This window comes from Thermothielavioides terrestris, chromosome 2 (genome assembly GCF_000226115.1).
Source record: "Thermothielavioides terrestris NRRL 8126 chromosome 2, complete sequence".
Classification (NCBI taxonomy): Eukaryota; Fungi; Ascomycota; class Sordariomycetes; order Sordariales; family Chaetomiaceae; genus Thermothielavioides; species Thermothielavioides terrestris.
The window spans coordinates 5,889,761-5,914,378 of record NC_016458.1 but is presented as its reverse complement, the minus strand read 5'-3'; the positions used below and the strand labels follow the sequence as shown (position 1 = coordinate 5,914,378).

The following is a 24,618-nucleotide window of genomic DNA, read 5'->3' as shown; positions in this document are numbered from 1 at the left end:
GGCCAGATGCATGCAGGCGCGAGGTCGATGCCGAGAACTTTGCATGTGGTCAACAACAGTCCGCCACAGCTGACGGAAAGCCCTGGGGGGCGCAGACCTCGCAGAAGAGCCATTTGCGCTCGGCAATCGGCGAGGTTGTGACAGCGGACTCCACGTGAGACAACAGCAAAGCCATTGTGATACACGACAACATGCATGCACTTGGTTTCCTCGTGGGGCGCTCTCCGCGGAGGCCGCAGCGAACTTCACTGAGCGTGCTTATCAGCGAAGAACCCCCCGGCCCTTGTCAGGGCCCAGACCCCAGACAGGCACCATCAATAAGCCTTTTTACCCCTTCTCAGCACCAACAGGGTAGTTAACTGCCTCATTAATAACACACCTGATCCATACAGTAGCTCGCATTTTCGACGGCGCAGCAGCTGGCCGATCTGAAATAGCTGTGCCTCCCCAGGGCCTCGCGCCGCTGGCCAACTGCTTCCTCCGTTTCGGATCCCAACGTGTGACCTGGCAACCGCAACCACCCACCGCATCTGCGATTGTCGACGATGGCACACGCAACGGCGAACATGGCAACGGCAAGCTGCGTCCGCAGCTGATAACTATCCCGCTGAGCACATGCATATCTCGGTGCATGCTTGCCCGCTTTAGCCTGTTCGCCCGCAATTCTGAGCACCTGCCGCGCCGACGAGCCCGACGCGGCTGCGAAGCAACCTCACAAGCAAACACGCCGCGGTAGCAATATTGCGCGGTATTGCTCAGAATTGGTGCTCTGATTCAACCCGCTGGACCGAGTCACCGCCGCATCTTCGTCCGGTGCCGCCCAGTTCCACCGTCAGCGGGTGCAGCCGCGGCCGAGACCACCCAGCCGAGTAACGGCAGCACAGCCCGGAATCGTTCCTCCCGTGTTTGTCCATATATTGGGCCTTGGACGAGGGTTTGTACCGTCCTCACCTTGACCTTCCTCGCCCGACGCTCCTCTTCCTCGCACCCTCGAGGCCTACCACCCCCCAACTCTCCCCGCCAGACGCAATCGTCCAGTGTCTGCTGGCTGTCGCCATGGTTTACCTCCCGGTAAACACCCTGCTGCTGGGTAGGTTCCCATTTCTGCCCCCGTGCCCTCGTCAAATCGCCGCATAACTAAACCTGTCCTCGCAGCGCTTGCCGCCCCGCTTGCCAACCAAGGGATCGCCACCAACAGCTTCAACCTCGCGGCGCGCGCCACCCACCAGCTCGGCGGGGGCGTGCCCCTCCGGGTCATGCCGCTGGGCGCGTCCATCACGTACGGGCAGGCCTCGACCGACGGCAACGGCTACCGCGAGGACCTGCGTGCGCAGCTGGTGGCGGCCGGCAACCCCGTCAACATGGTGGGCTCGCGGCAGCACGGCAAGATGCGCGACAACGACGTCGAGGGCTGGCCCGGCTTCCGCATCGAGCAGGTGCGCGCCAAGGCGCTGGCCAGCGCGTCCGTGCCCAAGTGGAAGCCCAACGTGGTACTGATCAACGCGGGCACCAACGACGCGGCGCAGAACTTCAGCGTCGGCACCGCCGGCGCCCGCATGGAGAGGCTCATCCGCGACGTCCTGGCCGCCAGCCCGCGCGCCGTCATCGTGCTGAGCACCCTGCTGGTGAACAAGAAGCCGGCCACGGAGGTCAACGTGCTGGCCATCAACAGGCAGTACGGCGACATCGCCAGGAAGCTCAGGGCCGAGGGCAAGCACCTGGTCCTCGTCGACATGCACAGCGACAACGGCCCCACCCTCGCCGACCTGTCGGACAGCACTCACCCCAACGACCTGGGCTACAGCAAGATGGCGAATATCTGGTTCGCCGGCATCGTGGCCGCCAGCGATGCCGGCTGGCTGCAGGCGCCCGAGTTCGTCCCGGGTGTCCCCGACGATGGCGCGTAAAGCGGGTGGCGGTTGTCTCGGGGCTGCGGTAATGAAGGAGCTGTTCATCACTGCATTGCTGGGCGTTTTGGTGCTGGGCGCATATAGACGATCTGACGGGAACGGGACTTGGGGAGACGGGGGCATGTCGGATGTTGAATGGATCGTTCCGGACTTGGTGTCAATGGAGTTGTTGCGATCATGCTGCATGGGTTAGAATACATTGAGCTAGGTCGTCCAGCACGACTGGACTGTTAGACGAAAGGCATCAGCAACAATCTGCTGAGTACTGCGTTTCAGAGACCAGATAGTTACCTTTCGAGATATTTCTGGCAAGAGTCGCGCCCAAAGTTCCCTTGGAACTTTCATCTTGCATCAATGGTGAGCCACAAGCTATCATAGCGTGTCCCGTCAAGCTGCTCTTATATGTAATCAATGCCCGCTCGAAGACGGTTTTGAAGCCTACGAGCTCGAAAGATGCACGAGCTCGAGAGGTGCTAACAATCCATTGCTCAAACTTGTGACAAGAAAAGAAACCTGGAATGCCGCAACAGATCAGGAGCCGGACGCGGCGCTTTGTGAATACGCGGAGAACACCAGCAACTAGGATTGCAGTTAACGAACGAGAGAGGAGAATTGCGGTGACACAGAGGAGGGCCTGACAAACGGAGGGCCACAGGATCTATGTAGTGTATTCCGTAGGCCGGAGACTCTCCGGTGAGGAGAAACTGTACGGCTAACCCCTGTACTGCCCAGTCAGTCCCACCTGGCCGATCTCTACACTATTAAAATCCCCAACGTTTCCACAGCAGTAACTTCCATGCCCCAGTTCTGCAATTTGGCAGATGATAGAATTATATCGAAGTACCGGCCCTGTAAGACCTGATTGATCATACCATTACCTGGCCGAGCCACTTTCTCATTCCAGAAGCACTGCCATTTATTAACGTTAGCCAGTCTCGACGTGCACAACCATTGTCTTGGACAAATGTATGGCAGAACGTTATGTACCCAGAATTAGAGAGTGCCTGTAGGGCGGCCCTAGTCCCCTCTACCTTCCCATCCTCGCTTATCCGCCTTGCAGAGAACGCACGTATATGCTCGTACAATGTGCAATTCACCATGGAACCCAAACAACACCCTCCGTGGCGCCACTGATGACGGTGGTATAAACGACACAGGCCTTTTGCTCAACCCTGCCACGCAGGCAGCTCCGCGTGCTCCTGTTGTTGGTGAGGGAGTTCGGCGTACGCCTGAGGGGGAGGCGGAGAACCCATCGGGTATTTGGGGTCTTGCTCCGCCGGTATTGCGCCAGAACCGCCCGGGGAATAGACGACGGGCGGCGGCGGCGGCGGCGGCGGCGCGGCCCACTGCTGGTTATTCAGGGCTTCCTCCATCATCTTGTTCTTCCTGTGCATCCTCCAGAACAGATAGGCCACCACGGCGATGAGCACGGCGCCGGCCGCCACGCCGACGCCGATGCCGGCCCGCGCCCCCGTGGACAGCCCCGAGGAGCCGCTGGTGCTGCCTGGTGTCTGGGTTGGCTGTGCTTCCCCCGGTGCTGTCGGCGTGCCGCTCGCGCTGGGGGAGGCGGTTGGAGTGCCGTGCGATGTGCTCGGGCTGGAGGTTGACGAGCTGAGCGGCCTGACCACGGTGTAGCGAGGAGTCGGCGAGGCAACGAAGGTGGCCCAGACGAAGTGTGACGGCCCCAGGTTCAGCCGGTTGCCTTGCGCAGCGCAGCAGTCTGATCCATCAATCTCGCAACAAAACGAATCGGGCCCTGTGCCGTTGTTGCACTGGATGACATTGATGCCCCGGCTTGGCTGGTCTACACGGTTCGCCCCCGTGGTTGTTAGCTCAGACTGGATCCAGGCCCGCAGCCCATTACAGCCACTAAAAAAGCTACTGACCGCCGTTGGTGGCGCAGAACGAAGGGCACTCAGGCGATAGCCACGTCGGGTCGGTGCATGAGCCGCGACTGAAAGAGCCGGCGTCGCCAAACTGGCATAGTCCGTTGGACAGGCAGGCGTTCCCGTACGGCGGAACACCACAACAAGGGCTCTGGTCTGCGCCCTCGTCGCACGCGTAGTCGGGCGACTCTTTCCCGTCCGGGAAGTAGCATATCCGTTTTGTCGACCGTGATTGCGCCGAGGACGGGCTTGTCAGGCCGGCGAGAAGGAGGAGGAGATGAGCCGTCGAGAGCGCCATGGCCGGGCCGGCATCAGCACACGCACCGAGGTAACTATGAAGAACGAAGCAAAAGGGGGGGGATCATCGCGGTTTTCTCACCCGTTGCTAGGGGTGTCCCTTTAATACTCCAGTACGGAGTGCACGCTGCTCACTACGGAATGCTTGGCTGGTCTTTCAGATGAGCGGTCAAAGGATAGAATCCATTGAACCACGAAAGGCCGGGGTTTGAATGGGATGCTTGGGATAGTCGAGCCTGGCTGCGCCGTGGAGCTGCAGCAGCCTTCCCAGGAGGCCAAGTATCCCCCAGGCGAAGTCAGGGGCCAAGAAAAACAAACTCCATTTATGAAGAAGGATAGAACTCAGCCATTTCATCCATAGCATCTTCCCCTCGGAAGACCTTGTCTTTCCATCGACTCACTCTTACGATTCTGCATTCAGGTACGGATAAGGTAGCTAGGGACCTACGGCATTGGGAATCCCGAAACCACAGCCACTCTCGGCAGCGCCCTTGTCTCGTGGTTCATGGCGTGGTGTTTTCCTCTTCTCGGCCCCCAAATAACCTGGGGCCCAGATCCCGCGCCCAGCAAGGCTGCCTAACCATGAGATTCTCACTCGTCACGCCACTCCCAATCAGTAACTAATTAGGGATTGCCCAAACCCCCTCAACCCTGGCAGTCTGCCAGGGGAAGTTGACTCCCCATCTTTGGCCTTCAGCACCGTAGTGTACACTACGTCGGAGCCGCACACACTTTGTGACCTCCGTGCATGTGCATACCGTATCGTACGGAAGATTCCGTACACTCCCCTTCGTCCCTTCTTGGCTTTGGGGGTAGTAGCTCGTTCATTGGCAGATGTGAAACGCACCCCGGCCCCTTCCCCCCATGGAGGCTTAGGCAGCCACGGAATCCTCCATGGCGCGCGAGGACCTGCTGGTCGCCAGGAGAGCGCCTCATTCTGCTCCAGCGTCCTGCTAATGCCCCGGGAAGGGGGGAGGGGGGGGGGGGGGGACAACACAGCAAGGCCAAAAGGTTGAAGACGAAGGAGACATAGAACGACCGAAACGCGAGAGCAGCCATGGAAGACCCCCGCCGTGTCGACCCATGAGATGATGCCCAACGGGATGTATATACCTCCGCACAAGAGCGAGGAGACCAAGCTCACGGCCACCAACCGCCATGCTCCTCAGCCCAGAAGTTAGACCTCCAGACCGCGGAGACCGTTGCTCAACTAGAGGATCACGTCAACAACGTCTTCCGCATGCTTCTCTGCCTCCTATCGGAGCACGAGAACTTCCGAGAGCCGGACCAACTCAAGTTCCGCTTATCAACGAGGCGGCCGGCCGAGCCGGACTGACCGAGCCGGTGCGGCTCTGTCTGGTCGAGACCAGCCCGAACGTGGGTCCCCGCCGGATCTCGCCTTGGGCTCCGTCGGATCAACCGGCTGTGCGGCGACGCGAACATCTACGTCACCAGTTGGTACGAGAACGGCGAGCGCGTGATAGTGGAGCTGGTGCCCGGCAACGAGCTCGAGTCGGATTTTGCGGCGGACGCAGGCGCTGCATGCGGGGCTGACTTCGGCGGCTCTCGCTTGCCAGGTTTACATTACTGCGTAACTTGACTTGGATCCCTGGTTATGCTTAAGTTGCTTTCGGCCCAACGGGCCGAACCTACACAGACGCACAGAGTTTGGATTAGTATAGTACTAGTCTAGTACTGACCCTGTACTAGTACTATACTAGACTAGTATAGTACTGAGGCAGTACTAGTACTAGAGTACTAGGCTAGTAATTAGTAAAATACTAGTGCATTTTAGTACTGTTTTAGTACTAACCTTATAGTACTTTAGTACTACTTTAGTACTACTTTAGTACTACTCTAGTACCATTAGTACTACTTTAGTACTACTTTAGTACTACTTTAGTACTACTTTAGTACTACTTTAGTACTACTTTAGTACTACACTAATACTACTTTAGTACTACTTTAGTACTACTTTAATACTATTTTAGTACTATTTTAGTACTATTTTAGTACTATTTTAGTACTACTTTAATATTATTTTAGTACTACTTTAACATTATTTTAATATTACTTTAGCACTATTTTAATATTATCTAAGATCTACTAAAGTAGTTTAAAACCTCTATATTAACTTATTTTACTATATTTAAAAATAAGTGTATAAATGATATTTAAAAATACTACCTTCTCCTAAGTAAATATAATAAAGATATATTAAGTAATAAGAAGAATATTTCTTTGAAATAAAATACATAGCTTAACTATATTTTATAATAGTATAGCTATATAATATTTTATTTATAAGCCTCAATAGCTTATAGCTTTTATATCTAAGTATATAAAGAGTAGTAAGAAAATAGGCTTAAAAGCGTTTGAAAAGTAAGAAAAACTATTTTTATAGTGCAAATATCTTACTAGCTAACTTTATAATCTAAAACTCTATTAACTTAATATATATTTTATAAAATTATATTCTTAAAGTAGCTAGGTTAGGATTTATTAAATAGTCTAAGCAATAGAGTATTATATATAATAAATTATATTTATAAGAATCTAACTATAGATATATAATAAAGAAAAGAAGGTAGTTGTATATCTTAATCAATAGATCTAATTAATATATTAGGTACTATATATAGTACTTAATATAAAATAGCTTAGTATACTATTAAGAATGCTTTCAAAGTAGCTTACAATGCTCTATGCTACATTGTAATAAGCTATTGTCACAATGAGTAAAAGGATATCCTTGCCCTATAAAGGCTAAGAGCACTCTATATACTATACGACAGCTATTTTTAAACTCGTCTTATATATTATACTCTAGCTATTTATATTATATAATAAAGTATTTTATACTACTTTCTTAGTATTAAGTTAGTACTTTCTAGTACTAGATTAGTACTCTCTAGTACTAAATTAGTACTCTCTAATACTAGATTAGTACTCTCTAGTACTAAATTAGTACTCTTTAGTACTAGATTAGTATTCTCTAGTACTAGATTAGTACTTTTAATACTAGACTAGTACTTTAAATACTCAATTAGTACTCAACTTTAAAGCATTATAACTACTATAATAGAATAGATACTATATAGCAACTTTTACTAAAGTATTTTAAAATAATATTAATGTTAATAAAGTCTTAAAAATATTATATATTATTACTATTATACTCTATATTTTAAATATCTAAAAGTTCTTTACCTTTGTACTTAATTTTCTAGAACTTGTTATAGACTAGGCTATACCTAGCCTAGGTATATAGGGCTATGTCCAAGATCTATAGCGGCCCTAGGACGGACCTGTAGTAGGCCTACCTTACGTTTAGAATAACGTTGGTCCAAACCTACTTCGCAAGCCCCTAAAAAACTCTATATATAGAGACTATAGCCTATACTTCTCCTTTTTCCTTCTTTAAAGTAGTTGAATAGAACATTATACGTTTATCTATAGACGCTATAAGGCTAGTACATTATAGTTCAACTACCTTTATATAGATAGAGTAGCTATTGCTTTTAGATATAGACGAAAGTAGTATATTAGGCATCTCAACGTCGATACTAAGCGGACTAGACATTACTATAAACAACCTAGGCGTCCTATAGGTCTTAGATCTAGATTAGGTCTATAAACACTTCTAGCTCCTATAGAAAACGATTGTATATTAGAATATAACTATTAAAGAATGAGAAGAGCAGCGAAGTGGGGCCATGCAGGATGCAGAGGCATATATATTGAGAGAGGTGCTCCTCTCAAGCTAGGTGAGAGGAGCGCCGAGGTCTATATATATATATAGGCAGAGCTGATATATGCCTCCTAAGCGTAGGGAGCCTGGCAGATAGAGTTACGTATACACTAGTATACGACATACCCCCTAGACAGACTCTTAGGAGGCTGTCTATAGAACACGTATACTAGGCACTGACTCTAGAGCTTGCACTGCTAGGCGCATTGAACTATAGCCTCCGGTATTGATTCTACCATTGCGCGTAGCCGCCGCCATTGTACAAGCTGTCTATACGCTATTGTATAAGCGTTGTAGCGTATACGTTGGCGAATTGTATATTGCGTTGAATATAGTTAGACCTAGGGGGGCTAAAGTTGATATTTAAGGGCACTATCGTTGGCATTGTTGTAAACGCCATTGATCGTATTGTATATAGTTCCCAATTACGTAGCGCGTTTTATTCCTATCCTCTATTTAGGCGTGTATTTTGAATTGTGCCGCCTCGATTATAGGTGTAGGTTGCGTAATTGAGCATTACGATCATTCGTATATATACTATTATAGCTATTGTTGCTCAACGTCTTAAATGTATATCTACCATTGCTATCCATTGTTGTATTTACGCTATATAGACAATACTGTAGTGCTATAGGCTAGTCGATAGCTATACTCCTAGAAGTATTTAATTATAGTGAATACGCTTTAAACTATCTTCTAAACTCTTCCTCTATAGACTACGAGCAATAGTAGTAGTATTAGCAACAACAACAATATCAACAATAACAACTATATCGTCCTTTGTTCGCCTTGCCGCTTTCGAGAAGGCCTACGCCGCTAAAGCGGCTAAGAACAAGCCTCCCCTACTCCTAGCTACCCCCACTAAGGCTAGCGCTAGCGCTAGTAAGAAGTGAATACACTATAATCTGCCTAATTGGCGTGGCGTATATATCCGTGTCTCTAACACTTATAGCAAGACCTTTGCTATACCGAAGACCCTCTCCAAGTGTATAGCGCCCCCCTCCTCCTCCTCCTCCTCTTCGGAGGATAAGGAGGAGGAGGGTGCCCTAAAAGAGTAGCCTTGCCTAGGTTGCCTAAAGTCCGCTATATACAATAAGAGCTCTAGGGAGTGCTAGGAGGCCCCTAGTAAAGTGGCCTAGTACATACACTGTATATATAGCAAGAAGTATCGCTCTATATAAGTTTGTCAATATAGTTCTAAGGTATATAGTACTAATGAATTAGTCCTATGAGTATACTCCCTACTACTAAGCACTTCCTAGCCCTAATATAAGGGCGCTAGGAGCCTAAGCCTAATCTTGTAAATATAAATAAAAAGATAAAGGAAAAGAGCTAGTCTAACTATATATAGTAGAACTAGAAGACGCTATATACTACCCTATACGCCTTCTTCGCTATAGAGGGTAAGGACGCTAACGCTAAGGATAACGACGACGATAACGACAAGTGTACGCCTATGCCTACTAAGGGCAAGGGCAAGGGTAAGGCAAAGGTGGCCACGCCTACTAAGAAGTCTAAGAAGGCTAAGAAGGAGGAGAGTAAGGAGGAGGACGAGGATAAGGATAAGAGTAAGGAGGAGGCTGCTCTGGGCTTTGACCTAGAGGCACTAGCGTATAGTATAGCGGCGACGGTGCTAGCTACTATAACTCCTAAGAAGAAGAAGGGTAGTAAGTAGTTCTACGTTGTTGTTTATTGTTTTATAGGTATAGGCACCCCCTAGTCTATTTTACATTGGTATACACTTCTATATTTAGTTTATTTTTATTTAAGCCTTACGTTCCTATCCCTTTAATCGTCTCCCTATACTATATAACGTATATCCTATAGGTTAAGGAGCTCCCTAAAGTGCTCGAACTTCTAGTGAGTCAACACCTTTATAAGCCTATCTATAGGTATCTTAGTAGTTGGTAAATATACGACCTCGAAAGATCCCTTTATATATTTCTAATGTAGCTATATATTGTAGATATCAATATAACGTAGGTAAGTACTAATATATTCGTTCTCTTCTACTATAAGCCGGATAGTCTATATATTGTTATAGAATATAGTCCAAGGTATACCTAGCTCAAGTTATAGGTTGCTAAGGAAACGTTTAAACGCCATTGTCTTCTACGCTATAGTGGACAAAGCGAGGAGCTCCGCCTCTATAGACGAGGTAGTGACTATATCCTAGTGTATAGCCTTCCAATGAACGAGCCTACCAAATAAAGAGATGAGATAGCCTTGTAACGACCTACGTATATTAGGATCATCCATATACAACGCGTCCTCTACAATAAGTAAGATTTATATAGAAGCAGCATCCTATAGTATACCCCTGAACTAAATAGCGAGGAAGCATATACTAAATAGGTAGAAGATTATATACTTTGTAGTATCAATGTATATCTCTAAGAGGTTCGTCAGGAAGTACGAGAGCAACGATGCTAGGAATACGACCTCTATATACAGTACAACTATAGTGTAGAGTAGCGATCTAACAAGCTCCTAGAATAGCTTGATCTACGCTTGAGTGGCAGTGCTAGTGAACTTATAGAGTTCTATTATAGGGAGAGAGATACTTGGAAAGGTGATTTGATCTATAAGATCAAAGCGCTTTACAATCTTCTCGATATACTAGTCAAGGTAGAGCTAGATTTTACGTTGTATATAGTCGTAGATTACCCTAATACCTAGGAACTAAGCTATATCCCCCTTTTTATACACTTTGTACTTCGCTTTTAGAGCGTCGATGATCCTCTGAGCTATCTTCGTATAGTCTCTATAGTAGAAGACTAGGTAGTCGTCTATATAGAACAGTATAAGTATATGCCATTGGCGGTCGAAGAACAAGTATAGCTTCTTAGACGAAGCTATAAGGCTAAGCTTCCGAAGTATATTGGAGAACTCTTGGTATTAGAGCAACGGAGACTCTTATAAGCTATATAGAGCTCTTTGCAGTTCTATAAGAAATCTAGGCTCTTCGAACCCCTTAGGCATCTTATAAACAACACCCTTAGGCAGGTCTATATTCAAGAATGCCTACGCTATATTAAACTGCTTAACCTTAAGATCAAACTAGGTAGCGATAGCTATTATTATACGGAACGAGCACGCTATAAATATAGCTATATAAGTGCTTTATAGAGTAGTAAGCTCCTAAAGGTCGCTTTGAACGTAGATACAAGACTTACACTTCTCGAGGTTGCTATTTTAATCGAACTTATAGACGAAAACCTACTTTAGAGGGAGTGGTCTTCCTTTAAAGGTCTTACGTCGAATCTTACGCTATATCTTCCTATTGACGAGATTACGAATCTCCTCTTTAGCCGCTTTGATGAACTTAGGCCCTTAAGGGTAGTTAGCGAGATCCATCTAGCGTTTAGGAAGCTTAGTAAGGTCGTTAAAATGTACCTAGGGCCTGCTTAGCGTTGCCCTAGGACACGTATTACAATGTTGGTGGACTACCGCTATAAAAACTATATACAATATATAGTACTAGATACTGTCGCCCTTCTATAAAGCGATTATAGGGTTATCTAAAAATGTATAGCTAAACGAATGCTATATATACTAATCTGGTACATCGATACTCTCCTTATAGTATATAGGGGCTACAAAGTACACTAGACCGCTACTTCCGCCTATACCGCCACTAGGAGACTATCTACAGATCCGTCTTAAGTAACGAGTTGGTGGTCTATATACCTTACGTATATATTTACGCTTCTCCCTTACTAGTATAGCTACGAGTGTTCTAGAATTAGGCTAAGAACTATAGTTTAAGGCGTCTTCCTAGTCGTTTAGAGCCTCTAGCTAATCGCTAGGGCGGTCAACCTCCTCTTCCTTACTAGGAGTATCGACTATAGTAGCATTTACCGTTGTATTGCCCTAGCTAGTACTCCTAGTTGTACCGCTAGCGACACTACTATTAGCGTCTCCGATAACTGTATTAAAGGCCTCCGATAATACAGTTCCTACTAGTCTACTGTCATTGCTAGTACTGTAATTAGTAGGGGGGCCGCTCCCTCTAAAACCGTCTAGGCGTTCCTAGCGCGGCTCCGGTGTTGGTTCTAGAGTATAAAGACTATTAGTAGGCTCCTTATCCGAACTCTAGCTACGATGCTCAAATACTTCTATACCCCCTAGACAAGATAGAGAGTAGGGAGGAGCCTACCCTTCCAATTCCTATTCAGTTATACCCCCTAGATGTCCTAGAGAGCTAGGAACCGTCACTAGGTCTTTATAGGTATCTATAACTCTAAACAGCATTGCCTTAGCGTCCTAAGGCTCTATAGGGAGTTCGATAAGTTCAACAACCTTTCTAACGACTACTACCAATTGAATATCAAGCTACTCCTCTCCCTCTTAGTAGAATATACGTTCGTTAAAGGTTACATTGTATATTGTAATAACCTTCCTAAGTTTCGGTACCTAGATACAATAAATGTTGGACGCCCTATATCCAATAAGATACCCAATATATACTCTAGGCTTAACCTTCCTAGTATACCTCTCAATCCCCTTTTCGTATTCCTTCGTCAGTAGGTACGCTTAGTAGCTATATATATAAACGCTACCCTAGTTAAAGTATAGGTTGGTAGTCAGGGAATATATAAGATTAGGCTAATACTAGCGAAACTAGTGTCTAAACTAAGAGTCGAGCACCTCGTTTGGTAAACGGTAGTTATAAATGCGACTTAGGCTTATACTATACAAGTATATAGCTATAACCGTCGACTCTAGCTATAGGTTCTAAGGAAGTCTAGTACCTATAAGTATTGCAAGGCTCTTTATAATAAGTTCTTTATCTATATGTTCTAAACCGCCGTTGAGCTCCTTAGTATCCGAAGGTGTAACCTCTAAGTCGATGCCCTACTCCTACGCCCAAAGCTCGTACACTATATATCCCTTGATACTAATGACACTAGTGTCGCTATCCTACCTAATCTTGTAGATAGATAGCTCGAATTAGCATTTCACCTAGCGTTTAAAGTGGACGAGCTTATTGTATATACTATTGTACGTCTTATATATAAGTAGAGTTGTAAAAAGCTTCCTACTATATTTGTCCTTGATGACTAGTAGCTAGTTCGAGCCGTCAAGTGCCCTTGGAAAGTCGAATAGGTCCTAAGAGACCCTCTAAAATAGGTGTAGTAATAGCTTCGATAGTAAGCGGCGTAAAATAACCTATTCTACATATACCTATATATATACCTTGTATTCTAGCCTACGAGGCCTACGAATCTATATACCTCTAGTGTTTAAGACGAGATGTTCTAACGCCTCTGAACTTAGATAACTAGATCTAATATACTAGAGAGTAGCTAGGTCTTCTCTCTCTAGGAGTAGGTCCTTAGAGGGCTTGCTCCTCCCAAAGTTCTTTATAACTATAGCGCTTATAGTTATAAGTCTAGCAAAGCTTCTAGGGAGTACCCAAAGGGCATTAGAGTAGGAGGAAAGAGCATTGTATTATAAGAAGGTTAGGTTGAACTTCTCGACTAGTTGCCTAAGTACAATACTCTTCTCTAAAGTTCCTTAACGTAGTATATAATCTAGACTATAGTACCAAGTGCCCTACGCTCGAAGGCGTCTCTTAGAGACAATATTGACGTAAAAGCCCTCGACGATAGCAACGTTGTCTATGACAAGGTCCTCAGTGTCTAGGCTATATATGTCGTTTAAAACGTTCTTAATGATCTATTTACTATAGCTAGAGATTAGGAAGGATATAGTGCCTACCTCAATAGTCTTACCGCTCGTCTTGACGAACGTACTAGGGACAAGGAGAGCCCTATTATTAATAAGATTGACCGCCCTACAGTTGTCAAATAGAATGTACTTACTAAGTAGGTATAGGCTAAACTCAAGAGATACAAATACGCTATATATACCTTCAAGCTCATTTATAATCACTAGGTCGATAATAGCGTATACCTAGAGCGCTTTTAGAAATGAAGGACCTACGCTACTATTAGAACTAGTGGTCTTAGCGTTTAACAATATATTCTAGATCTTCTAACTAAGCTTCTAAAGCTCTATTCGAAGGTCGTTCTAGCGCTCCTTGGCGAATCGTTAGCGTACTGTATTTACTACGTCGTTTAGGAGCGTTACACTGTTTAGGGATTCCCCTATCAGAGTATACCGAAGTTGCCGATATTCCGAGGGAAACTACTAATAGCAAAAAGTCTTTAGCTTATATAGGTAGTCGTAGTTCTTCTTACGCTTCTAACTACCCTTCTGACTGTTCTACGCTCCTAGAAGTATAGGGTAGGCTCTAAGCTTTAGGTAGACCACCGCTTTAGTCTAGAGGATCGCCTCGAATAAGAGAGCTAAGTTGAGAAGGGTTGGTCCTTTGCTACTAAGCTTCTTAGTTATATTAATATCCTTTAGTATATAAGTCGTCTACTTTAGATCTAAGCGTCTTTGTATAGTTTTGAGGAATGTGGTAACGGCTATTACATCAGTGACTATAGCGATATTGGCCGCCTTTATACGATAGAGGACCGATATATACTTGAGAATCTAGGTCCTAGGTTCGACGCCGCTCTAGCTACCTCTAGTAAAGACAGTTATGTACTCCTCGGTAAATATAGTGAAAGTAGCGCTATTGGAGGGTACAATAATCTTATATAGCATCTATATAAACCTACGTATATTAGTGATGTTCTTGGCCTCTATAATATCGTATACAGTATATATATAGTGGTTGCTAATAGACACGTTGATCATCTTATAGAGCTTATTGATAGTATAGAACGCTATAATGTCGATAGCAGACTTCGAGAACGCCTTATATAGCTTAAGGAATTTATAGCGGATCTCCTCCTTAATAGGATTGGTTGACTGAGGTTCCTCGCCATAGGTAGTAGAATTGGCTGCCTTCTAGGCTTATAGTGCAGTGTACTACGCCTAAAGATAGTGGTCCTAGACCGCTTAACGTGCTATACCCTAGGTAGGCTATATAGAAAGGCCGAGTATCTTAGTCTCGGTAGCGAGCTCGGTGTCTAGGTCGATAATGTGCTAGACATATAAGTTGTTAGCCTCTTAGCGAACAATAGAGATCTATCTCAGCTAGTCCTTAGAGCTATCAAGGGTTAGAAACGCTATAACAGCAACGGTGACGGTTTTCTTAGTTTCGAGTATCATCTTAAAGTAAACTGAGGTATATTACGTTGTTTAGACTAAACGATAGGGGTGATATAAACTTATAGGAGTTGTTGACGATCGAGAAAACTGGAAGTGGTTGTTAGAGAAAAGAAGAAGGATAGCCCCAACTAGGCTATACCGCTGTTATAAGTGTTGTATATGAACCAGGCTTATAACTGAGAAGAGTAGCGAAGTGGGGCTATGTAGGATGCAGAGGTATATGTATTGAGAGAGGTGCTCCTCTTAAGCTAGGTGGGAGGAGCGCCGAGGTCTATATATATATATAGGCAGAGCTGACATATGCCCCTTGAGCGTAGGGAGCCTAGTAGATAGAGTCACGTGTGCACTAGCATACGACAAAGAACTTTGTATAGCCTAGATTACTATAGCTTAGACTATAAACACCTTTGCAATAGCTAACGCTTTAGCTCTAACAACTAACGCTATAGCTTTAGTAGCTCCCTAGATATAGTAGAAGCGCCTCTCTATAGGACAACCCTTCGATAGTAAAAAGGAGCTCTTTACTACCTAGAAGGCTATAATAGTATACGTCCTAGTAGTAGACTAGGACTTTATTAGGGGCCTCTACGACTAATAGATATTTATTTAGAAGAACTTTAGCTAAAGGGTCTAAGCTAAGGTCGTAGCCTTCTATAAGTTGGAAGAACCTAGCTACAACTATAACTTAGGAGCGTTTCTTAAGTATCTCTCGATAGTCTATATAGACCTTTATAAATAGGTTATAGCTTTAACGGAGCTAGATATATTCTACTAAGGAGACAACGAGCTATTCTCCTCTTTTATTGTTTACTTTAAAGTGAAGCTATCGAAGACTAGAGGACTTAATTAGAGCAACGAAATACGATTTATTAGACTATAACGATACCTCTCTCTAAAGTTGAAATATATTATAGTAGGATAGAGGGTCCTATAGAACGACTATACTATAGCTATTGTAAAGTACTATAAGATCGCTATCGACTTAGAGGCCCTCTATTTAAAAGAACAACACTAACAGTTCTAGAGTAAGCGACCTAGGCCTAATATAGATATAGAGAAGAATATAGATAGAGATATATCGATAACTAGGATTAATATAACCTATACTGCCCTAGCCTAGAGAGGAGCTAATAGAGGTCGTAGAGGAAAGTAGTAGTAGAACAGAGGAAAACGAGGTATAAACGTACTATAGGCGAAGTAGATAAACAACAAAGTATATATAGTATATTAATAGGCTAGAGCCTATATCTATTATAGACGCTAAGGCTACTTCGTAGCTACCTATCCCTTCGCTTTAGCTAAGAGACCAACTCCTTAGGTTAATATTAATAAGTTAGAGGCTAAGGAATAGATAGAGGAGGACTCCCCTTCTAAGGAGGAGGAGGGAAAAGAGTAGCCTTTATATAAAGTCTTATATAAGGGCTAAAAGGACTTAGCCGTTTATAGAATAAGTTTTAGAGATTAGAGAGAGAATAGATAAGCCCCCTTTTCTTATCTTTATTTTCTTAAACTCCTTTAGTTTTATAAATATATAAGTAGATAGTAGATACTAGAGCTATAGAGCTATTAGCGAAAGAGTATATTAGAGGTTAGAGATCGAGTAGATAAGCCTACTAACTCCTTATACCCTAGGTATTGTAGTTAAAGAGGTATAAATTATAAAGAAAATTATATATATTACCTATATTACAATAGATATCAATAGGTAGATTAGTACTACTATATTCTATATAGTCCTAGGGCTAGCCTATAACGTTATATTAGAGCTTCCTTAGATAAACTACTATAGGATTATACTAGACCTAGCTAATAAAGTCTTTACTATTAATTTATAAAGCGGCCTATAAGTATATAAATGCTCCTTATAGTGGAAGAAAACCAATATTACCTTAGTTATAGATATAGTATTTATAGGTATAGCCTATAGGATATAAAGGAAGAAGTCTAAAGGGGTATAAGATACGTTCCTTGTCACTAGTATCTACAAGATGACTATTATACTAGGAGTAGCCATCTCCTAGCCCGATACTAAACTAGACCTGAAGGTCGCCCTGCTAAAGGAGCTATATAACTTCGCCGACCTCTTCGACAAAGAGAAAGCGAATAGCCTACCCCTTTATTAGGGGGAGGCCGACTATTATATCCGTCTTAAGATAAGCCTAGATGAAAAACCTTCTAAGCTCCTATAGGGACCTTTATATAATATACTAAGGGACTACCTTCTAGAGATTTAGAAGTAGGTTATAGACCTATTAGATAAGGGATAGATCTAGGTAAGCTTTTTATTAGTAGTCGCCCTAGTCCTTCTTATATAGAAGCTAGGAGGAGGATAAAGGTTTTATATAGACTACTAAGCCTTAAATAAGATTACTAAGTAAGATTAGTATCTACTTTCTTTAATTAAAAAAACTCTTTAGTCTTTAGCTAGAGCTAAATAGCTTATAAAGCTAGACGTTAGAGCTATATTCTACTATATCTAGATAGCTAAGGGGGACAAGTACCTTATAGCGTTTTATATAAAGTTTAAACTATTTAAATAGCTAGTCTACCCCTTTAGGCTTATAAATACTCCTATAACATTCTAGAGATATATTAACAACGCTCTTAGTCTAACGTTAAGAGACTATATAACGGTATATCTTAACAACGTTTTAATATACTTAAGTAGAAGCTAAAAGGACTATATAAGGAAGGTATATAAAGTCCTTCGAAGATTGAGGGATATAGGCCTTAACCTAGACCTTAAGAAATATATATTCGTAGTAAAGGAAGTTAAATATCTAGAGTATATCGTAGAGGTAAAGGTCTATATTCGCCTTGACCCTAAGAAGATTAAGGCTATCTATAAGTAGGAGGCGCCCTATAAGGTCCAAGGAGTATAAAGCTTCCTAAGATTTATTAATTTCTATTACAATTTTATCTCTAACTTCTTTAAAAAGGTGGCTCTACTAATACGCTTTACCTATAAGAACGTCCTATTCCACTAGGGTAAAGAGGAATAGGAAGCTTTTAATACGTTTAAAACTATATTTATATTAGAGCTAATCCTCGTCTAGTAGGACCCTAAGAGGGAGATAGTTATAGAAGTAGACTATTCCGATATAGCACTTAGTAGGTATTTGTCTTAGTAGAGAGAGGACGAGGTTCTCTACCCTATAGCCTACTACTTTACAAAGCTAAGCCTTACTAAATATAACTATACTATCTATAATAAGGAGCTACTAACTATTATCTTTTACCTTAAGGCCTAGTTAATAGAGCTCTAAAGTATAGTAGCCCCCTTTATTATCTTAATCGACTATAAGAACCTTAAGTACTTTACCTAGCTATATCTAATTAGTAAACAATAGGCCTAATAGATAGAGATGCTCTCTCTATTTAACTTCGAGCTAAAGTACTAGCTAGGATCCTAGGCCTTACGCCCTAATGTACTCTCTTAGTATAAATAGGACGAGCCTAAAGATAGCTAGTATATCGCTTAGTTGCTTTCTCTGATCAAAGTATACTAGACTAATATATAGAAGGAGGCTAGGTTATCTATAGGAGAGACGCTCTTCGAAGATAAATAGCTTATTGCCCTATAGGATAAGGGTATTATTAGAGATAAGTACTATATTTACTAGCTCTAAGCCGTTTATAATAAGGCTTAGAAGTTTCTAAAGGAAGCGAATATAGTATAGACCTAGATTATAGACTACTCCCTTAATATATAAAGTGTACTTTAGTTCTATAGCTATCTCTAGCTCCCTATATAAGAGCTTCTAACTACTATAATTATTTAGTAGATCTATAACTTAGCTATATTAGGATACCTAGGGTATAATAGGCTATTTAAAATACTTTAGAGAGATTATTATTAGGACTTTATATTGTCCGATATAAAGTAGTTTATTAGGAACTATAATTAATATTGTCGGAGTAAGATCTCTCGATAGCTATATTAAAGGCTCTTATAACCTTTGCTTATCCCTAATCGCTTTTAGAAATAGATCTCTATTAACTTTATAACCAACCTCTTTATAAGGGATAAAGGGGCGCTTAGCTACTTTATAGTAATTATCAACTACCTCTCTAAATATATATAGCTCGAAGCAATATATTTAATAAGAGTAGAAAAGTATACCTTTTAGCTCTATAATGTATAATAGCGCTTCTATAGGTTCTTAACTTAAATTATAACCAACTATAGATTGGACTAGCTAAATAGGTTCTAGACTATACTATATAAGGCGATAGGGGTAGAGTAGCTCTTATCGACGTCTTATTATCCTTAGATAAATAGAGGGATAGAGTAGGTTAATTAAGAGGTATAGGCGATCCTCTAGATCTTCATTTCCTTTATATAGTACAACTAGCTTAAATATCTCTTAGCCTACTAGTTTACGTTTAATAATAGGGACTTGTCTATAACTAGAGTAAGCTCGAACTACCTCCTCTATAGGTTTAATATAAGTCCTATATAATTTATTACAATTCTAATAGTGCCTATAGCCTCCCTAGAAGACTATGTTACTAGGTTCCTCCACTATCTAAAGAAGAGAATAGAGTAGACCTAAGTAGCTATTGTATATATATAGTAGTAGTATTAGGCGAATACGAACTGCTCTTATCGTCTAGCTAAGTAGTTCTAGGTTAAGGACGAAGTATAGCTCTCCTTATATAATATAAAGACGAACCGCTTTAGTAAGAAGCTTAACTAGCTAAATGCTAAATATAAGGTAGTTATAGTGCCTACCTCTTTAACAGTGACGTTCAATATACTAAGTAGCCTATACTTAACCTTCTATATTGACCTAGTTAAGCGAGTAGCCTCCGACCTACTCTCTTTATAGAAAGTTATAGATAAGCGACTAGACCTTGTATAGGTTATATCGGAAGAGGGTATTCCTTAGCAAAAGTATAGGGTAGAAGTAATCTTTAAAGCTTAGAACGTAAAGGGGAGAAGAAACAACTACAATATATATATCAAGTAGATAGGTTACAATAAACTAATATAGAAGCCCTTAGAGAACTTCTTAGATACTATTGTACTTAACGAGTTTAAGTAGGAATAGGGAAATACATAGTACAACGATAGGCTAGTATCGAACTAAAGGAGAAAGGGGAAACGTTATATTTATATATAAACTACCTTATAAAGACTAATAACTTAGATAAATATAACTACCTAGATGTAGAAAAACTATAATATATTTAAGTCTAGTTATCCTCTTAAAACTAAATAGAACGTAGCTATATATAAAAAGACAATAAAACGTATAAACGGCGCTATCTACTCTAGCTCTATAATAGGTCCTATATCTAGTAGGTTCTTCTCCTTATCCTTAAATAGGTATATAGGCGGGGCGGGTATATATAGGGGCGGAATAGGCGTACAAAGGGTATAAGGCAAGGGCGGTATATACGTTTAATAGGTATATAAGACGTCCTCTATAGGGGAGGATAGGCGTCGTCTATAGTATAGGTCGTAGAGGGATATATATATATAGGGTAAGTAGCAGAGGCAAGACCCCTAAAGGGTATAGATGGGCGAAGGGGAAATAAATATAATAATATACTCTATAAAACGTAAATTCGTCTTAAGGACGGTTACTTAAGACTATACTATAGTATAGATAGCTTTCGCAATACGCTGATTCTCCTATTAGAAAGAATTAAGATATTGTACTATATACTTAATAAGGCGACTATAATACTATATAGTAAGATTATCCTAAAGAGCCTAGTATAGAACTAGGGCTCCTCGCTAGTTTAGGGTCGAAGATGTAGAGGAGGTGACTAGGGGTATATTAGAGGCGAAGGCAAAGTATACTAGGGATTAGTATATAAAGGCTATACTAATTGTATTATAGAAGCTATATATAAAGGCGATAAATAGCGCCTTTAAGATAATATAGTAAGCTAGCTTAGTTTTAGTTTTCTTATAAGTAGGCTCTATAATAGCTTTATTGTTGATATAGAATTTAATTAGGCATTTTAAGCTAACGTATAGAGAGGGGTTAGTCGCTTAGAGTACTAAATCCTAGTAGTATTTAGCGTACGACTTAGTATACTTTATATAGCTCTTTCTATATCTTTAGATATATTTAACGAAGTTACTATATATAAGCTACTTAACGTAGTTTAGGTAGATATCCCCTTCCTCTTTAGGAAGGGCGTTATCCTTATTATCTAAGTTGCCTTCGACAATATAGCCGTCAATAGTATAGCGAAAGGAGTTATTATAATTATTGTAGTTTTATCTAAGATACTATTAGCTTCTAGCCTAGAGCTAAAACGGGCCTAATAAAGGATAATATATATTATAGTCCTAGTTGTTGTCTCCTCTAAGACAACGTCCCTCTTCGTTACTACTAAGTAAAGCGACTATAGCTAATATTCTAAAGGATATAGACAAGGACGAAGTAGATAAATTTCAAAAATATATCGCTATTATAAAGAAAATAGAAAGCTACTATAGAGGTTAGAGCAAATAGATAAAATATATATAAGATATATATATAAAGGAAATAGTAGGAAGCTAAGTATATATAAGGAGAAAGAGTTATAAGAATAAACTAGGTATATAGTAGATTTTTATTAAGTTTATATTAAAGTTAAAGTAGTAGCGTTATAGATATAGAACAGTTATATAAAAAAATAATAAATATTACTAATAGGGCGTAGAACGAATATATAATGAAAATAGTATAGGCGATATAAGCATTGCTATATATAAGGAGGTTGAGAAATGGGTATAAGATAGAGACGAAGTAGGAAGAGCCAATATATAGAGAGGATAGAGGATAGGAATATAAAGGAGGGATAGGGGTATATATTGGAAGCGAGATAAAAACGTAGGGTATAAAGTTTATAGAGGAGAAGGGGGTTTTAATAGTATAAGAGGGGGCTAGGTCGTATACAATTAGTAGGTACGCCTAGTACAATATAGTTACGATATACGAACGTATAAAGTAGGGAAAGGCTAATTAGCGACTTACTAGGGCGATATAAATAAACAACTTAAGTTTAGGCAATAGGACGACTATAAGCGGTAAAGCCTTAGTAGGCAACTACGTTAGGCTACTCTAATAACGAGGTAAGCGCTATACAACTAAGTAGTAGGTGCCAATATATATTATAACTAGCGCTATACCGGACCTGAACTACGCTCGATATAGCGTTATATATACTCTGATTCAACTGCCTAATAGGGCGGGGGGGGTATATTATAGACTAGGCTATACCTAGGCTAGATATATAGGGCTACGCCTAGGATCTATAGCGGCCTTAGGACGGACCTATAGTAGGCCTGCCTTATACCTAGAATAACGTTGGTCCGAACCTACTTCGCGAGCCCCTAAAAAACTCTGTACGTAGAGACTATAGCCTATACTTCTCCTTTTTCCTTCCTTAAGGTAGTTGAATAGAACATTGTACGCTTATCTGTAGACGCTATAAGGCTAGTACGTTATAGAACTAAGCGATTAGTAATACCTCTAGTATATATACTTTTTATATTTCTAAAAAATCAAAGAAAATTACTATATACATTATTAGTTATTTTAAGTAACTAAAATTTCATTAGTACTCTAGTATTTTCCTAGTATAGTACTAGACTAGTACTAGTACTAGGCTAGTCTAGTACTGGACCTGTACTAGTACTAGTACTAGTCTAGTACTACTTTAGTACTACTAATTAGTACTGTACTAATTCCAAACTCTGCAGACGCACTAGACTGGACCTCTTCTAGCAGTGCTACACACTTTTGCCCCTGCTTCTAGTCACATCCCCGCAACTCCTCAAGCCGAGCGGTGCAGGGTGCTGGCAGTGGACGTCCTAACAGGAGTTCCAAGTGAGCAAGAACACCAACAACCCCGAAATGTAAACGAAAAAAAAAAAAAAAATCCTTTGGGAAGGTAATGAGAAGATTCCCCAGCAGCGAGACAGAGTCAAGACGGGAGGGCCCAGCCCGTAGGCGTCTTCTCAAGTCCGACACACCAGACGAAAACCTTGAAGACATAATCGGCGTGTCCTAGAAGGTCGAGGTTGGTGTCCGGGAATGTGGCCCCGATTCTTTCGGCGATGGGCGGCTGGCTCCACCATTGGGAGTGCCGTAGGACGGCATAGGCGAGGAAGCACAGTGGCAGGAAGGAAGCGTGCTCGAAATCGACGATGTAGAGGCGAAGACGACCGTTAGCGTCTCTCTTGAACATGAAGTTCTCGTCGTTCAGATCGCAATACGAGAAAACAAGCTGCCTCTCGAGATGAAGTGTTGGAGCTTCCCCGCGCGGGAATCGGCATGCGATGACCTATCGAACAGCGTTAGTAGGTAGAAAGGACAGAGCTGATTCGAGCTCGATTGGGTATGCAGGACCCTACCTTGTTGAGGTGACGCTCCAGTTGGTCGACGTCGCGGTACACGAATCGAGCCGCCTGGTCTTTGAAAATCGGATGCCTGATAATCCTATGCCCGTATTCCGCCGTATACGGGCCTGGTGTCGCGTCTGGAGGGACGGGCATTTGCCGTAGCACCTGAATTCCCTCGGCGATCAGGTCGAAGCACTGCTCCACTGGGTGAAGAGAACCCATGGGCTTTGCGAACACCGACTTGGCGAGCACTGTCCCGTCCACCAGCTCCATGATAATGAAGGCCCGCGGGCCCCGGGTAAACGTCCTGAAGACTTCAGGAACGTGGATATCAGGACTACATTGCTTCGTCTCGCGTTGACTGCGGAGCCATTGCCAGGCGAGCCTCTGCATGTCGGCCTCGGCCAGCCTCCAAGGCTCTCCAAACTTGACCCAGACAAGTGGGCGGTCGGTTGGGTAAGCGAAGTGGCCGTACGGCAGGCGCTGCTCGCTCCTTTGCCATAATTCGTCTTCCGAGACAGCTTGAGCGAACCGCCTCGCTGCCTCGTTCTCATCTGCGCAAGGTTCGAGTGGTGGAGACCGTGGAGGTGAGCTGGCGCCAGCGGCAGCTGCGAGCTCAGACATGCTGTTGGACCAAGGGAAGTAATTTATACTCGACAAATACAGAAGGAGATGCTGAAGTCCCGTCTCCCTTGAACTTGGTTCTCCGATCGCGAGGCGCTTATGATGCTGCTCTATGAAATGCGGTGCGTGGAGATCGAGTGATTGATTGAGGCGGGGATGACTGTTGCCTGCTCACAGTTTTCTACCTCAGGTAGGTAATTAACTACCTACCTATGTGTGCCCTTTATGTAGGTTGCATGCAGCTCACTGTCCGACGGGCCAACTGACGGCAGCCGGGGCTGTTTTGCGCCACCCGCACACCAACTTGCCCCTGAGCAGATGATTTGCCAACCCCAACTTGAACCAGCGCGCCAACCTGCAGACAATAAGGCTGTGTCACCTGTTGTACCGAACGATTCCGAAACTCGACATAAGTCAACATGACTCCGTACCACCTGCTCGAAATGGCAATCATCCGCCCAAACCGGCGGAAGCCAACAGCTCTAACAAATCTAGCCGGCCAACCAGAAGCCTATAATATGAGGAGGCATTCATTTGGCCACACGAGACATTCCCTTTCGCCTCGCCTAAATGACCACAGGACAAAGCTGCGGTCCATAGGGAACAGCAACAGTGAGAGATATGTCTCATTGAGATGCGCACTACGCACCTGGCTGCGCCGCCTGGGAA

General features: G+C 42.9%; 3 protein-coding genes across 3 annotated transcripts; 1 reads left to right on the top strand and 2 right to left on the bottom strand.

Annotated features, from left to right (window-relative positions):
* Positions 1 to 713: 713 nt before the first annotated feature.
* On the top strand, positions 714 to 2,475 carry THITE_2114605 (carbohydrate esterase family 3 protein). Its single transcript, XM_003652771.1, has 2 exons — positions 714 to 1,090; positions 1,156 to 2,475. Exons 1-2 carry the CDS (start codon positions 1,057 to 1,059, stop codon positions 1,905 to 1,907), a joined length of 786 nt encoding a protein of 261 aa, XP_003652819.1. The 5' UTR covers positions 714 to 1,056; the 3' UTR covers positions 1,908 to 2,475.
* A 601-nt stretch (positions 2,476 to 3,076) lies between these two features.
* On the bottom strand, positions 3,077 to 4,094 carry THITE_2128545 (uncharacterized protein; the record flags this gene model as incomplete). The annotated part of the gene is made up of 2 exons (XM_003652770.1): positions 3,077 to 3,714; positions 3,797 to 4,094. 2 exons carry the CDS (start codon positions 4,092 to 4,094, stop codon positions 3,077 to 3,079), a joined length of 936 nt encoding a protein of 311 aa, XP_003652818.1.
* Positions 4,095 to 22,757: 18,663 nt separating this feature from the next.
* THITE_2087957 (uncharacterized protein) lies at positions 22,758 to 23,949 on the bottom strand (the record flags this gene model as incomplete). Its single annotated transcript, XM_003652769.1, has 3 exons — positions 22,758 to 22,794; positions 22,957 to 23,267; positions 23,338 to 23,949. 3 exons carry the CDS (start codon positions 23,947 to 23,949, stop codon positions 22,758 to 22,760), a joined length of 960 nt encoding a protein of 319 aa, XP_003652817.1.
* Positions 23,950 to 24,618: the final 669 nt, after the last annotated feature.